The following is a 14299-nucleotide window of genomic DNA, read 5'->3' as shown; positions in this document are numbered from 1 at the left end:
CATTTCAATGGTCAGTGTCACTTCTTTTTGAAAGCATAAAGCTTTCACCGAATTCTCCTTAAAATGTTTCCTGTTCAAAATCATGTCTAGGCATAGCATTGTGATATTTCTGAGTTTTTGCCAGTTTTTGCCAGTTTTTGCCGGTTAAAACCGGTTTAAAACCGGCAAATGGCATAAACTAGTTTTTGCCGGCAAAAATGCCAACCCTGCTATTTACTTGGGATATCGGCTGGATGCTAGAGTCTGGTCCTTATTTTGGCATTCATTGTTTTGTTTAACCGGGCACTGCCCTATGGCTGTGTGTGTCGATTATCTGACCGAAACCGGGCAGTGTCTTTCGGTATGTGTTTTTGTGTGTGTAGGTCATATTCTGACCAAACCCTAGCTTTGTGTCTATCTGTGTATGTCAGTTATATGACGAAGTCTTCCCTCCCGTTTCAGTTTGTACCGGACGTGGTATCGATGGCGATCGCCTCGGCCAGTCCGGCCAGCGTCGGCTCGATACACAGCTGTTATGACGATACGTCCCAGTCGCAGGTCGACTTTGGTGAGTGTTTACAGCCGGCCATTGCGAAACGCAGGATCGATAGCAGCTAACTTTACTGATTGTCTTTCTTGGCTTTGGTTTCAGGGGTAGCTGGGTTTTGTGTTTTATTTTGAATTTTCGCGTTGACTTCTGTCATGGAAGGCATAAAGCAAAACAAGAGTATCTGGAACAGTGCTAGGTTTCTTTCTAAGGATATAGGTTTCTTTCTAGGATAAAGAGATTTAACGATATCCTAGCGTTTCGTCTTTCTTTTCGACACTGTTTCTTAGCCCTGTTTTCAGTGCACTAAGACGATAGCTACCAAATACATCCTTCTCTCTAGGCGATGCTCTACACTTGTAACGTAATAAAGATGATGTAATTTGCGATTGCGCTCGGTCTCCAGTCGTTGCCTGAAGCGCTAACGGCGTTTATGTGTGTTTGCTCTCCCGCAGGTCACAGTCAGGGCTCGGAGGGGCCCGTGTCGCCCGTATTCGACGTGGCCATGACGCCCGGTGACGCCCCCATGGAGCTGGAGGAGGTCTTCGACGCGGCGCCGCCTCCCCCACCGCCTCCCCCTCCCCCGCCTCCGCCTCCTCCCCCGCCGCCCCCACCCCCACCCCCGCCCCCATCCCAGCCGGCCCCCTCCCCGGGCCCCAGTCAGCATATTGTGACGGAGGAGGCCATTCAACAGCAGCGGAGGCGAGTGGAGGAACTGAAAGAGGAGCTGCAGCGGAGCCAGCACATTCTCCAGCAGCAGCAGAACCTACTGCGTCTGCAGAGCGGTCAGCAGCAGCAGCCGGCGACCAGCCAGCAGCAGACGAGTCAGTCCCCGCCGGCCGGGCAGGCGCCCCCAGACGCCAAACGGCTGCTGCTTCAGCAGCACCTACAGCAGAAGGTGGCCGCGCAGAAGCTGCAGACGCAGCTGCAGATGTTGAGACAGCTGCAGACCCTGCAGCAGCAACAGCAACAGCAGCAGCAGCAGCAGCAACAGCAACAGCAGCAGCAACAACAACAGCAGCAGCAGCAGCAGATGCAGCAGCAGCAGCAGAACCATGTCACGTCACATCAGAGGACCGTCTCTCTTCCTACCTTCGCCGGTGAGTTCATGGATATGTTACTGCCTTACTTGTCCTGTTTTACTAACCATTTCTATGCAATTCGTAAACCGGCAGGAAAAAGTGAAACACGAGTATAAATGTCCTGGACCATGTAGCAACAAATGTAGCAAACAATTTTGATGCATTGTTTTCTGCTTAGCTTCCCACTTTGCGTCGCCCGATAACATGTGCCTTCACATGACTTACCCGCTTCGGGTCCAGTACCATTGTTCAGTGTCCAGGCCTTCTTAGTGAAGGCAGACGGACACACAGCGCTATCCTGTAACTCAACTGTGTTTCCATATGACACCCCCCCCCCCTCTTCTCCAGGTCTTCTAACGCAGCTGCAGCAGCACCAGCAGCTGTCTCCAAGTCAGCAGGAGCAGCCGTCCGGCAGCCCTGCTGACCAGCAGTCTCAGCAGTCTCAGCAGTCTCAGCAGCAGCAGCAGTCTCACCGGCCCCTTCACAGGACGTACACCGAGCCGGGTGGATTTGTACGGCCACCGCCGGACTATGTGGAGGCCACGCGCACCAAACCCTCCACCAGCCATAAGGTGAGGATGGTGGATGCTGGGACGGAAATAGAGACACAGTCGAGTGGTATAACACTCTAGACAGAGAGGCAACAGAATGCTAGTCTTTGGATATTGGTCACCTTTGAAGGGAATGGGACGAAACTGACAGGAAAAATGGAACAGAGCGGTGATGTGGGATATGTTCCTTTCTGGGAGGTCATACTGTATCCCTGTTAGGTGTTTTGCAAAGCATAACAGCTTAAAATGTCCTGAATTTAGAAAAATAGTACTCGGATCCGCCACTCAGAACAACACTCCATGAGTGATGGATATTACGTCTGTCATATTTTCCTAATGCCATGAATCCGACCCAATCAGTTCAGTGTCTTCCTTGATGGTCTGCCTGTTAATTCGGACGTTGTCTAACGTTACTCCTCTGCCGTTATTTCAGTCGGCTCGTCGCTCGTCGCGCAGTCAGGCTGTAGATGATGTACTGGAGATACTCATCAAGAACGGAGGTGAGCCCAGCGCCGCGGGGAGACAGCTGATGTGGATGGGAGGTTCAGTGTTCATTCCTCATGTCTTACGCCATTGCCTATCCATAACTGTGTCTGTCCAGTGTCCCCGTATACACCCTTATCTTTCTAGTTGAGGTTTATTTGCCATTGGGTCTACAGTGCAGGGATATTTCTATCTCGCACTCCTCTGAGATGCAAGGATAAGACTTTGTTATTTCTGCATCCCTCTGAGATGCGAAGATAAGGTCTCGCGGGTTCAAAACTAAAAATCAAGAGTTCAAGTGATGATGGGTCAATAACTGAGCTATTTTTAACGGTGACATAGATGACTACATTTGAATATGATATTTAAATAATTAAGAATAAACCTCAACATAGAAAGATATAGGATTCCTCATGGCTCACTCGTGGAAGATCGGATATCTTTTCCTCGCGTGTAACAGAAAAACCTCGCTCCTTCGTCGCTCAGTTTTTCAGTAACCTGCTTGGAAAAGATATCCTTATCTTCCACTCGGAGCCATGAAGAATCATCTATGTCCGTTCTAGAGCCTGTCACTTTGCGTTTCCCAGTCTGTCATGTCACAGACATCATTTGGATCCTCAGTCTCGTTTCAGAGATGTAAGGGTCTGTGTGATTCCTTGCTTGTTCATCTGTGTTCATTCCTGAGAAGTTCGCTCATCTAACCCTGCTCTGCTGTGCAAAGGCAAAAACGATTACGCTGGGTCAGGGGTCATTACGTCACCAGGCTAGAGGTCACCCGAACGTAAATCGTGTTTGCCTTTGTACGGCAGTGCTATACCTTTCCAAAATTGTCCGCCCCTTTTGATACGGCCTGCGTCTCTGTATGTGTCTCGCTCCAGACCCCTACCCGCCCCTCTAACTATGTACTTTTCCTGTTTGCAGAGCTCATTTCCCCCTCTAACTCTGCGTCTATTTCCCCTGTTTTCACAGAGCTGCCTCCCAGTGCTGCCATTGAGCCGAGCGGCGGCCAGCGGGCTGCCCCGGAGCCGAGCCCCGCCGCCGCCTCCGTCTCCGCTCCCTGCACTCAGTCCGCCAGTGACTTATTCGCTGACCTGGCTGAGCTTGGCTCCATCGACGAGCTAGAGCTAGCCGAGCTAGAGGCGATGGAGCTACAGCCTGCTCCGGAGCTAAAGCGGGAGGTCAACACACCGGAGCCGCAGATGGTCCAGCCGGTGGAGAGTAGCTCTTATCACCCTCCTCCAGATGCTGATTTTGATATGGAAGAAATGTTGGATACGTGGCTTCCTGCCAACAGCGACTCGCACAACAGTCGAGACCCGCTTCTGCCTAGCGCGGCGGACCCACTACAGATGCTTCTGATTGATGGCGTCGATTTAAAGATGGGGGGCGTGGACAGCAACTCTTCCATGCAGTGGGACCGGCTGGATTTTCCCGCGTAATACGTGACCCGGTGAGGAGCGAGGATGGGAGATTTGATGTCCAATGGTGCTCAACGGCCACGAAATCTCGCGCGCCGGACTGAGGGGGACAACAGAAGCGGTGCGGGACACCGCACAGTGCCAAAAAAACGGCGCGAAAATGGCCAATTCGTGGGTCAGGTCTTTCTTTACGATTTAATGAGGTCTGCTGCGGGGAGCGACGCAGGCAGCTAGAGGGAAGAATAAAAAGAGAGAGGGGTGGGAGGGCGCGACTGTTAATGTCTATAAGAATGTGTGAGGGAGTTCTAAGAGTGATTTTATGCGATGTTACGGATGGGATAAAGACAGTGATGTGTTGAGCGATAAAAGCCACGGCTGAGTGGCGCACATTTGACTGAGAGGTCTAGTCGGGTCCAATATGGGAAGACGGCAAAAGCCATGCGCGGAGATGGGGCGGGCCCGAGCCGCTATTGTACGCCGGTGGCGTTAACGCTCCAATCATATCTCGTGAGGGATCAGTGGGCCGCGTGCCGATTCCAGCGGCCGGCGCGGCGCACAGTGCGTCGTGTCACGTTTGTTGTTTGTTTGTTTTCTAACCATTCCACATGTGTTCTGCGCCCGCCTAGCGTCCAGCAGTCCTGTAGCTAACCCGGCAGATGCCTAGCCCGCTAATTTGTACAAAGCCAGCGTGGCCGTCCCTTCCCTTCATTCGGTGCGATCCCGTTGTCTGGGCTACTAACCCGTTAGACGTTGTGATAACTGTAGCTAGTGTCGCCCGTGTGTGTAAATATGTATTGGAGTTTCGAGCGACGGCCGCGTGTGGCGCTGCGGTGCTGATATAGGTGGCGCTGCGGTCGCCCGTTTGTGCAGAGTGGTTCAGTGGATCATGAAGGGTTTTATCGCGACAAAGCAGAGAAGAGCCATAGTATGAAGGAGGGCATGGGGACCTGGGGGTGTTTCGCACAACCACACCTGCCATTTGGTGCTCTTGTTCCCAATGTTGATGTATTTGTAAAAGGAGACGGCTTGGCGCCGCCAAAACTGTAATTCTGTACATACACCTACAGATCTTGTTCCGTTGCCTCAATAAATCGAGATAGGCGCATGAACAATTGTGTTTTTGCAGAGCATACGGGTGAGCCGGGTTATTTTCGCTGATGGTAGTTCTGATGTGAGCTCGAGTACATATGTCCCTACCAGTGGGTGGGTGGTGGGTTGGGTACCCGGCAACACACTGTGTTTGAAGAGAGGCATTTACAACCAACCTATTCTGTCCCGTTATAAATCGGTACATCAGAGCTCACTGGCTGGAGTTCGCTGTTTTCTGACGATAAGAGCCTTGATGCTTGTGTATTGCCTTGAGAGGTCGTGCACTTACATTCTAATTATCTGTTCACCGACGTGAGATAATACAAACGGTCATACATTATGCTTCACAAGTACGCATTTCACACAGTGAACGATAAGTAGAAGCATTGAAATGTATGCCATCAAACGAACTTCAATCTTGGGTGTGGTGACTGGTGACAGAATCATGCTGAAGCACTCATGCCACAATGTAAATTGTAAACGTTGCAATCACATTTACACGATTACAAATCATTCAGCACGGAAAACAACAAAGACCGAGACGAAATATGTTTGGCATATTCACAGCACGTTCCATTTACTACTCGATCATGCTGATCTAACTCAGTGTAGCTCACTTTCATCCAGAAAATGCATGACGATCGGCTCTGGGGTGAACCCGCGCTCCAACGGACCTGCTAAATCCTCCGGTGGATGCGCAGCCGTCAGATAGTAGGCCCAATAACAAATATTAAACACTATAAACGCTAGCGGATACAGAATCAGAGAAAGCTTTTCAAACACGACAGCCTTGTGATCCAAACGGTCTTCAAGAGTCGCCCTTCGTTGCCTTGTGACAGCCTCTGGTGGAGTGGGAATCGCGCTTGGTGATGGCTCGGGGGCAAAGGTGACACCCAAGGCAGCAGCACTGCGCTGCTTCGAGGGGCCTGATTTTACGATGGAACGCACCCCAGCGCTTGAAGAACCAGCAGCAGTAATGTCAGGTCGACTGGAGACATCGAAGAACTCTGACGGGGCAGCTGAAGCAGCAACATCTTCACTTTCTTCTTCTTTGTGTTCATCTCCGAAGAAGTCAGCAAACACGCGTTTGTTTTCCACAAGCGCAACCGATATCGGTGTGAAGAATCCAAGTTTTTCTTCTTTATACGTCTGCGAGACGACGAAGAGTAGACGGATGTCCACTAGACAGTCGACGACGGCTGCGAATACGAACGTCAAACAGACAAACATCCAGATATCGATGGCTTTCAGATAGGATGTATCCGGCGAGTGGACACTGACGAGCGTGAAGAGGGCTGCCAGCGTCAGCATAGTGGTAATGGTGAGGATGATCCGCCCCTGTGCGTATGTCGGAGGTATGATGAACGTCAACCAGGAGATGATGACGAACAGCACCGTAGGAAAGTAGATCTGAAGGATGTAGAATTGTAGCTTGCGGGAGAAGATGAGTACGACGCCTAGCTGAGAGAAGTTCCCTGTCATGTATTTGACGTTTTGGATGTCGAGCACACGCACTTGGAGGTCGAATTGATCCAGACTGTAGGCTTTTTGTATGCCGATGGGCCGGTTCTTGGACCACACCAGTGTTTGGAAATCTTCGGTGAGACGCCAGCTCTCCAAAAACATTGGGCAGTATTGGATATCCATCGGGAAGTTGTGCAATCTCATGTTGCACGATAACTTGAAGACGCCAAACATCGTGAATGTTATCCGTCCTTTCGCGTTCACTCCGAATGTTTGTGCCTTCATCAAAATCTCTGGTTTGTAGACTTCTTCAATGCCGTGGATAAAAGTGTCTGGCAACCACAAGTGGCTTGTAGTTATATCGGGGACATACGATGCTGTACCATTGTTCACCTCATATGTATTAGGACAGTCGTTTGTGAACTCAGGCGGTAGACGCAGTCTTGTGTCCGTCCAATATTGTCGAAAAATCATCAGCATTCGGACGCTACCGAATTCTTCATCGATCTTCTTTATTTGCAGAAGGTCCAATTTGTTTATGACCATAAGGCTGCATTGGGGAAGCTGTATCTCCTCCTTGAATTCCTTGCATTCCGCCTGACTCCTGTTCAGCATATGACGATTGAAAGTTGGCGGAAGAAATCGATTGTAATGATGTGTGTGCAAAGTCCTCTTCGAACATTCAATGTGCCTTAAACTTGAACGATTAAAATCCCTTACGGAGAACGACGAATCTGTGGTGTTTGTTGGCTGCTGCGCTTCTGTGGTCGACTCCGTCGTAACATTCTGTTCTCCCTCACCACGACATCGATGATCAATGATGATTACGAAGCTAATGAGTGCAAAAATGCACAGAGTGCTCATAGAGCATCCAGACGTTTCGTTATGAGTCATTTTAAACGTGCAAAAATGTTATGTTACTCGAGCTTTGGAATTTTCTACGTTAAATACGAAAGTTTGCCAATGATTTGGCGAAATGACTGTGAAAGCATTATAAACATTTTCGTATGGTGTCCTCATTTCTGCAAACAAATCACTGCAAATGCACAAATTCGAGAGGTCATCAACATTGTATACACTTTAACAGCGTAAAAGCACGTGGCGTTGTTATTAACCTTTTCTTTCGAGCTAGTTCTTCAAGATGGGCGGTGGGTGCATTTTGAGCAAACTGGAACCATTGAGGGAATAACTACATATGTTCACTGCTCAGTGTCTTACAGATCTGGATTGGACAAGTGACTTGCCTTCACAAAGGTAAGCCATGTTCAGTCCATCATGTCAATCACAGCTTTAATCTCAGTATGCCCGGTTCCGGACCTGCCACCCGTTCCGGACTCCTGAGCCATGTAGTCATGTCATGGGACGGACGTGCTTGTTATTTGCTCGGACATAGCGTTTTATAGTGAAACTTCGAAATAAATTCATTGAATTTTGAAGTTTATACGGGGCATTACGCCTGACGGTGAAACGTTTTGTCCTTAATGTTTACTCATTTGTATAGAATAAACAATAGGGACGTAACTCGACGATCTCACGCGTTTCAGATCCAGGGGCGGATCCAAGGGGGGGGGGGTCACATGGGTCATGGCCCCCCCCTTTAGGCCCGGGGGCCCAAAGACCTTCCAGGGGCACCACCGGCCTATCAGGGGTATCACAGTCCTGACAGGGGCACCACAGGACCGCCAGGGGCACCACAGGCCTAGCAGGGACACCACGGGCCTGGTGCCCCTGGGCCCTGACAGGACTGTAACGCCCCTGACAAGCCTGAAGTGTCCCCGGCAGGCACGTGGTGCCCCTGACAGGCCTGAGGCGCCCCTGCAAGGCCGGTGGTGCCCCTGGCAGGCCTGTGGTGTCCATGGCAGGCCTGTGGTGCCCTTGCTAGGCCTCTGGTGCCCCTGACAGGCTTGTAATGCCCCTGGAAGGACTGTGGTGCCCCTGGGCCCTGACAAGCCTGAGGTGCCCCTGACAGGCCAGAGGTGCCCTTGCTAGGCCTGTGGTGCCCCTGGCAGGCCTCTGGTGCCCCTGACAGGCTTGCGGTGCCCTTGGAAGGACTGTGGTGTCCCTGGGCCCTGACAAGTCTGAGGTGCCCCTGACAAGCCTGAGGTGCCCCTGACAGGCCCGTGGTGCCCTTGTTAGGCCTGTGGTGCCCCTGGCAGGCCTCTGGTGCCCTTGCTAGGCCGTTGGTGCCCCTGGCAGGCCTCTGGTGCCCTTGCTAGGCCGCTGGTGCCCCTGGCAGGCCTCTGGTGCCCCTGCGCCCGGAGAGGACTGGTGCCCCTGAAAAGTCTGAAGTGCCCCTCGGCAGGCCCGTCGTGCCCCTGACAGACCCAAGGTGCCCCTGCGAGGCCGGTGGTGCCCCTGGCAGGCCTCTGGTGCCCCTGGCAGGTCTGTGGTGCCCCTGGCAGGTCTGTGGCGCCCCTGGCAGACCTGTGTTGACTGGTGCCCCTGCTAGGTCGCTGGTGCCCCTCACAGACCTGTGGTGCCCCTGGGCCTTGACAAGCCTGAGATGCCTGGCTATGACAGGCTCGTGGTGCCCCTGATAGACCAGTGGTGCCCTTGCTAGGCCTGTAGTGCCCCTGGCAGGCCTCTGGTGCCCCTGCTACCCCTGCGCCCTGAGAGGACTATGGTGCCCCTGAAAAGCCTGAAGTGCCTCTCGACAGGCCCGTGGTGCCCCTGGGCCCTGACAGGCCTAAGTTACCCCTGCGAGGTCGGTGGTGCTCCTGGCAGGCCTCTGGTGCCCCTGGCAGGTCTGTGGTGCCCCTGGCAGGCCTGTGTTGACTGGTGCCCCTGCTAGGCCGCTGGTGCCCCTCACAGGCCTGCGGTGCCCCTGGAAGGACTGTGGTGCCCCTGCCCCTAGGGGTGCTCATGGGCCCAACAGGCCCGTTGTGCCCCTGACAGGCCTGTCGTGTATATGTACTTGCTAGACCTGTGGTGCCCCTGCTTCCTGGCAGGCCTGTGGTGCCCCTGGCGGGCCTGTGGCGCCCCTACAAGGCCGTAGGTGCCCCTGACAGGTTTGTGGTGTCCCTGGAAGAACTTTGGTGCCCCTGACAAGCCTGAAGTGTCAAGGACAGACCCTTTAGACGCCAGGGTCAAGTTCGTCGGACTGACAACGATTTGCTTACCTGATAACGTTCCTGGTAAGTACTCATTACTCAGCGTCCACAACCTATATACACATAGCACATTCATATATACTTGCTTACAATTGGTAAATGTGGTTGTGGCTAAGAGGTAAGATACTGACTAAAAATAAAAAATAAAAATAAAAAACTGAAAATGGGGGCACCACCAAAATGAAGTGGACGAAATCCGTTGAGTTTTTAATTTTGGGTATAGGTAGGGGCACCACTTCGATTCATGACCCTCCCCTTGGAGTTTTCCTGGATCCGCCCCTGTTCAGATCCCACCGTTCCGTTTGGATGTTTTCTTGGTTGCTATTTCACTCGGGCAACAAAACACGCCACCGCTACAGCGAGAGAGCCTGGGCCGAACCAGTTTACTAAACCGCTCACTAGATGGCAGGCTAGGCCGGGCCCATTTTCGGCTCAGGCCTCGGGTCTCTCCGACGGACGGCGAGGCCAGTCAGTCGAGCGCGGAGCTCGAGTGCTGGAGATTCTACCGCGCGCTCCTGTGGGCTTGTGGAGGCGTGATTGTTGTGTAAAATGACAGAATACCTGACTCAGTGGCTCTATTAGGAGCGTATGGTGGGTGGGAGGTCGTGTAGGTGAGAAGGAATTGTGAGCAAAGGAGCCGGTGGTATACCCGACATCATGACGACTAATAAGTTGGATACAGACGAGGTGGCCAAATTGGTGGACACCACTTATAAGGTGAGTCAGTTGGAATCGTCAGTTATCGGTAATCATATTTTTGAGTCCAGTCGTTACGGAGCTCACGAGTCCACTCGGCGCTGGACTGGACTCGCGAGTTCAGGCTGAGGCAGAGCCCACTGCCGGACTCATAAGCTTGAATAGCACTCATCTCACTGTCTAATCGGAGCTCTACTCACGAGTCCAAATAGCGCCCTGCTCGTGAGTCATGAGTGTATACTTAGAAGCTTGATCCACGAGCCAGCGTGGCGCTCGACTCACGATCTAACTGGCGCCGGACTCACGAGTCACGAGTTCGACCGGTGCCTGAAGTACCGCCGATCTGGTGTGTCACGGTAGTCAATAGATATATGTTAGTGATAGATGTTGGCACAGATAACAGTAGTGCTACTGTCATCTGTGATGTTGGTTATCCAAAGTTTCTGGCCATCCTAACTATTAAATTCCACCCCAATTACGATCTCCACATGGTGAAACTTCGAATCAACTTCACGGAACTTCTTCGCATACCTTTAACCCTCGCCCTGGCAGGGGGGTCGATGCGACCCCCCCCCCCTAAGGTTTTTCGAAGATAGCGTAAAAACGGCGGCGCGCAGCGCCGCCAAATTTGGCACAGCCTATGGGGCAGCCTTTTTACATATGACCTGAAAATTTCAGGTCCGGGTGACCTTGGGTCAGGTCACCAGGTCAGAAAAACCGGTACAAGGTCATGGTCAAATTTCAACTTTCTTTTTGCACCTGTACAACTCACAGTTTTCGACTGATTTCCTTCAAACTTTCAGGATGTGCTAAGTTCACCGAGTTGTATAACATATAGTTTGGGTTTTTTGAGGTCACTGACCTGAGGTCAGTTAGAGGTCATTGCGTCGTAATGTTAAGCCTATGGGAAAATACTAAATTCGGAAAATACCGGAGATATCCGCTTCGTTCTATCACTTTTGTGCTTTGAAACCACAGTACGTAACAGCAGGTCACTTGGTGCTTCTTTGTTTGGTGTACTTATCCATGGGTCAGGTCAAATGAGGTCAACTGAGGTCAAATCACACTTTTTCCAATAACTTGGCACATAATGACGCTAGAGCTTAAAAATGGTGTCATTGTGTTCCTGGTGATCAGCCGAATCGAATGATATGCGATATGATGCAATTTGGTTAATTTGAACTTAATTAGTTAATTTAAGCTTACTTAAAAATTAAGAAAAACTTTAAGTACACTTAAGCAAGCTAAAAAGTATATCATTCGACGCGCCTTGACGTGCTGAGTTCACTGGTGCTTTTCTTTTTGCTCTATCTTAATTAGATCAAAAGTTATAAGCGAAAAACTTTTGACCTGTTTTTAGCGAAATTTTTACATTTATACCCCCCAAAACCCCCCTAAATATTGACCTAGAACAACCAAATTTGCACAGGGGCGAGAACTCCATGGGGCCCACCTACCTGCCAAATTTGGTGTTTCTAGGTGCCATAGGAGCCAATCGCGAGGGGGGGGGGGTCGCATCGACCCCCCCCCCCTGCCAGGCCGTGTTATGAAAAAGGCCCTGCCAGGGCGAGGGATAAAGCATTCACCTGACGGTGAAACGTTTTGTTTAGTTTTTGCGAAGTGAATGCCCGCCAAAATGTAATTGCGTCATTGTATCCATGCTTTTCTTGTTTTCTTTCGTAGATTTCATTCGAGTATTTCTAATGGGACCTGGGAGAAGTAAAGGGGTAGAGCCCGCGCCAACAAGGTAGATGCAAATAAGACACACATTCTGTCACTGTCACGACCATAAAAACGGCAAGTCAGAAAGCGAACGGCAATCGTGACCAGAACATGGCCGTAGCTAGCTGATCTTGGATCGCTAACGATCGACAACACAACACTTCGTCAGTTTTAATTATTCCATCAGCGTTCCAGTATGCGTTTCCAAACTCGCACTCGGTCTTTTGGTGTTTACCGCTTGTAACACTTCAACCTTCGACGATGTCTTCAAGTCCATTCAACGTTCTATCTATCAAATTAAAATCCATTGCATAAAGCACTTGATCAATTATATGTCGGGAAAAAACGTCGATCCGATGCCCCTTCCTCCCAGTCCCCACCCCCTCCCAATTATCATACGGTTTCACAGTGTCACCGGCGGCCGTCCAAAACCATTATCAGGGCTCGTGCATGGAATTGCTCACTGCTTGTGGTCAGGTTGTGGGCTGACGCTTCAGCTGTGTAACCAGCTCGTCTATTGGATCCCTAGGGCATGATTCTATTGCAACTGTAAGCTCAGTAAGTAAGCCTAACAGGTATGGCCAATGATGTGATGGCTGGCAAACATTTGCCCATTGATGGAAGGATGCGCCCTTACGCACAGTAGAAAGAATACAAGTTTCTCGAATTATCTTAAATTTCTTGCACGGCTTCTGAAATCTAACATTCCGCAGATTCACCACCAGTCCCACCACGCGTTGGCATACATACCAGTGAATCGCCGGGGCTTTCCTCGCCTCTGTTCTGTCATGTTTTAGGGGCTGGCGGCACACATCAGCTACGAAACTATTTGGCACGGGCCCAGGGCACAGAGGGGCGCCTGGTGTCTTGGCAGTGTGTCCCAGGTCTCCTGGGTTGTCAGTGTTATTCAACATAACACGCACAGCGGTGGTTGAACGTTACTCATCTCTCAGCCCTCTTCCCTGGTGCTCTATCCCTTGAGGGAGCTTCCTCTTCTCTTATTGGCAGGGAGAGGGGGTGTTATGAAAGAAAGCACGTGACCCGGCCAACTCGGTCATCTCTCTCTCTCTCTCTCTCTCTCTCTCTCTCTCTCTCTCTCTCTCTCTCTCTCTCTCTCTCTCTCTCTCTCTCTCTCTCTCTCTCTCTCTCTCTCTCTCTCTCTCTCTCTCTCTCTCTCTCTCTCTCTCTCTCTCTCTCTCTCTCTCTCTCTCTCTCTCTCTCTCTCTCTCTCTCTCTCTCTCTCTCTCTCTCTCCTCTCTCTCTCTCTCTCTCTCTCTCTCTCTCTCTCTCTCTCTCTCTCTCTCTCTCTCTCTCTCTCTCTCTCTCTTTTTCTCTCTCTCTCTCTCCCCTCTCTCTCTCTCTCTCTCTCTCTCTCTCTCTCTTTTCTTCATCCTCCTATTCCTTTCTCCTTTATATGTATTTATGTTCCTTCTCTCAGCTCTCTCCTCTATTACCCTTTATTCTCTTTCCATACTTCTATATCTTATCTCGCAGTCACCTCTTCCCATCCCTCCCTCCCTCTCTCCTCTCTCCCTCTACGTGACTAAAGCATGGTGGCATGAGTGGCATGACACGACTCCAACTAAAGCGACACCTTGACTCAGCAAGCAGCGACGTCCGTCAGCTGGCTCGTTGCATGTTGTCGCGTAACTGGAACGCAATTAAACTGTTTGAATAGCCACACGACAATCGTGTTTTGTGTTGTCCCTCCGAAGTTAGTTGGTGACCTCGAACTGAGGTCAGCCTTGTAACTTGGCTGTAGAAAGTCTTTTTTGATTGGTATATTTTATGCCGAGGCAACTTTGTGTTGTAGGATTGCCGTCTAATGACTAAAGTTAGCTGGATTATTGGTTGATGAAAATTACTGGTAAGTCCTAAAGTTACACAAGGTTTTACATTTTTCGAAATGAACGACCTCTGTTGAAGAAGCTTCCTCAAAACTTTATTCTTTTACCTTTTTAGCTATGGACAATGGACTAATGTAAAAATGTTGGTACCTAGTATTTTATTTAAAAGATTTGAAAAATGCAACATCAAATTTATTTGTCATTTTCATATAATATAGTATGTCATTGTCTACTCACTGCCGTCTGAGCATTCGCCGTCTAACTCGACAATTGCCTATGGCACCTTTTTCTGAAGGCGGCTGCGTGAGATA

General features: G+C 50.5%; 3 protein-coding genes across 3 annotated transcripts in view; 2 read left to right on the top strand and 1 right to left on the bottom strand.

Annotated features, from left to right (window-relative positions):
• The window catches only part of LOC122391617 (myocardin-related transcription factor B-like), a 73911-nt gene extending 68745 nt beyond the window's left edge, over window positions 1–5166 (top strand). The window contains exons 13-17 of the mRNA XM_043385731.1: window positions 442–547; window positions 982–1626; window positions 1957–2180; window positions 2593–2659; window positions 3612–5166. Of these exons, the coding sequence (XP_043241666.1) occupies window positions 442–547; window positions 982–1626; window positions 1957–2180; window positions 2593–2659; window positions 3612–4081 (1512 nt within the window). The 3' untranslated portion in view covers window positions 4082–5166. The remainder of the gene's footprint in view (window positions 1–441; window positions 548–981; window positions 1627–1956; window positions 2181–2592; window positions 2660–3611) is intronic.
• Window positions 5167–5396: 230 nt separating this feature from the next.
• LOC122391620 (glycine receptor subunit alpha-2-like) lies at window positions 5397–7657 on the bottom strand. Its single transcript, XM_043385734.1, has one exon. It carries the CDS (start codon window positions 7505–7507, stop codon window positions 5753–5755), a length of 1755 nt encoding a protein of 584 aa, XP_043241669.1. The 5' UTR covers window positions 7508–7657; the 3' UTR covers window positions 5397–5752.
• Window positions 7658–10174: 2517 nt separating this feature from the next.
• Window positions 10175–14299, top strand: part of LOC122391616 — a 54975-nt gene continuing 50850 nt past the window's right edge. The window contains exon 1 of the mRNA XM_043385730.1: window positions 10175–10440. Coding sequence (XP_043241665.1) covers window positions 10381–10440 — 60 coding nt within the window. The 5' untranslated portion in view covers window positions 10175–10380. The remainder of the gene's footprint in view (window positions 10441–14299) is intronic.

The sequence above is a fragment of the Amphibalanus amphitrite genome, unplaced genomic scaffold, assembly GCF_019059575.1.
Source record: "Amphibalanus amphitrite isolate SeventyFive unplaced genomic scaffold, NRLGWU_Aamphi_draft 000446F_arrow, whole genome shotgun sequence".
In the NCBI taxonomy this organism is placed as follows: Eukaryota; Metazoa; Arthropoda; class Thecostraca; order Balanomorpha; family Balanidae; genus Amphibalanus; species Amphibalanus amphitrite.
The sequence above is the reverse complement of the archived record's forward strand: the minus strand, read 5'-3'. Positions and strand labels throughout refer to the sequence as shown.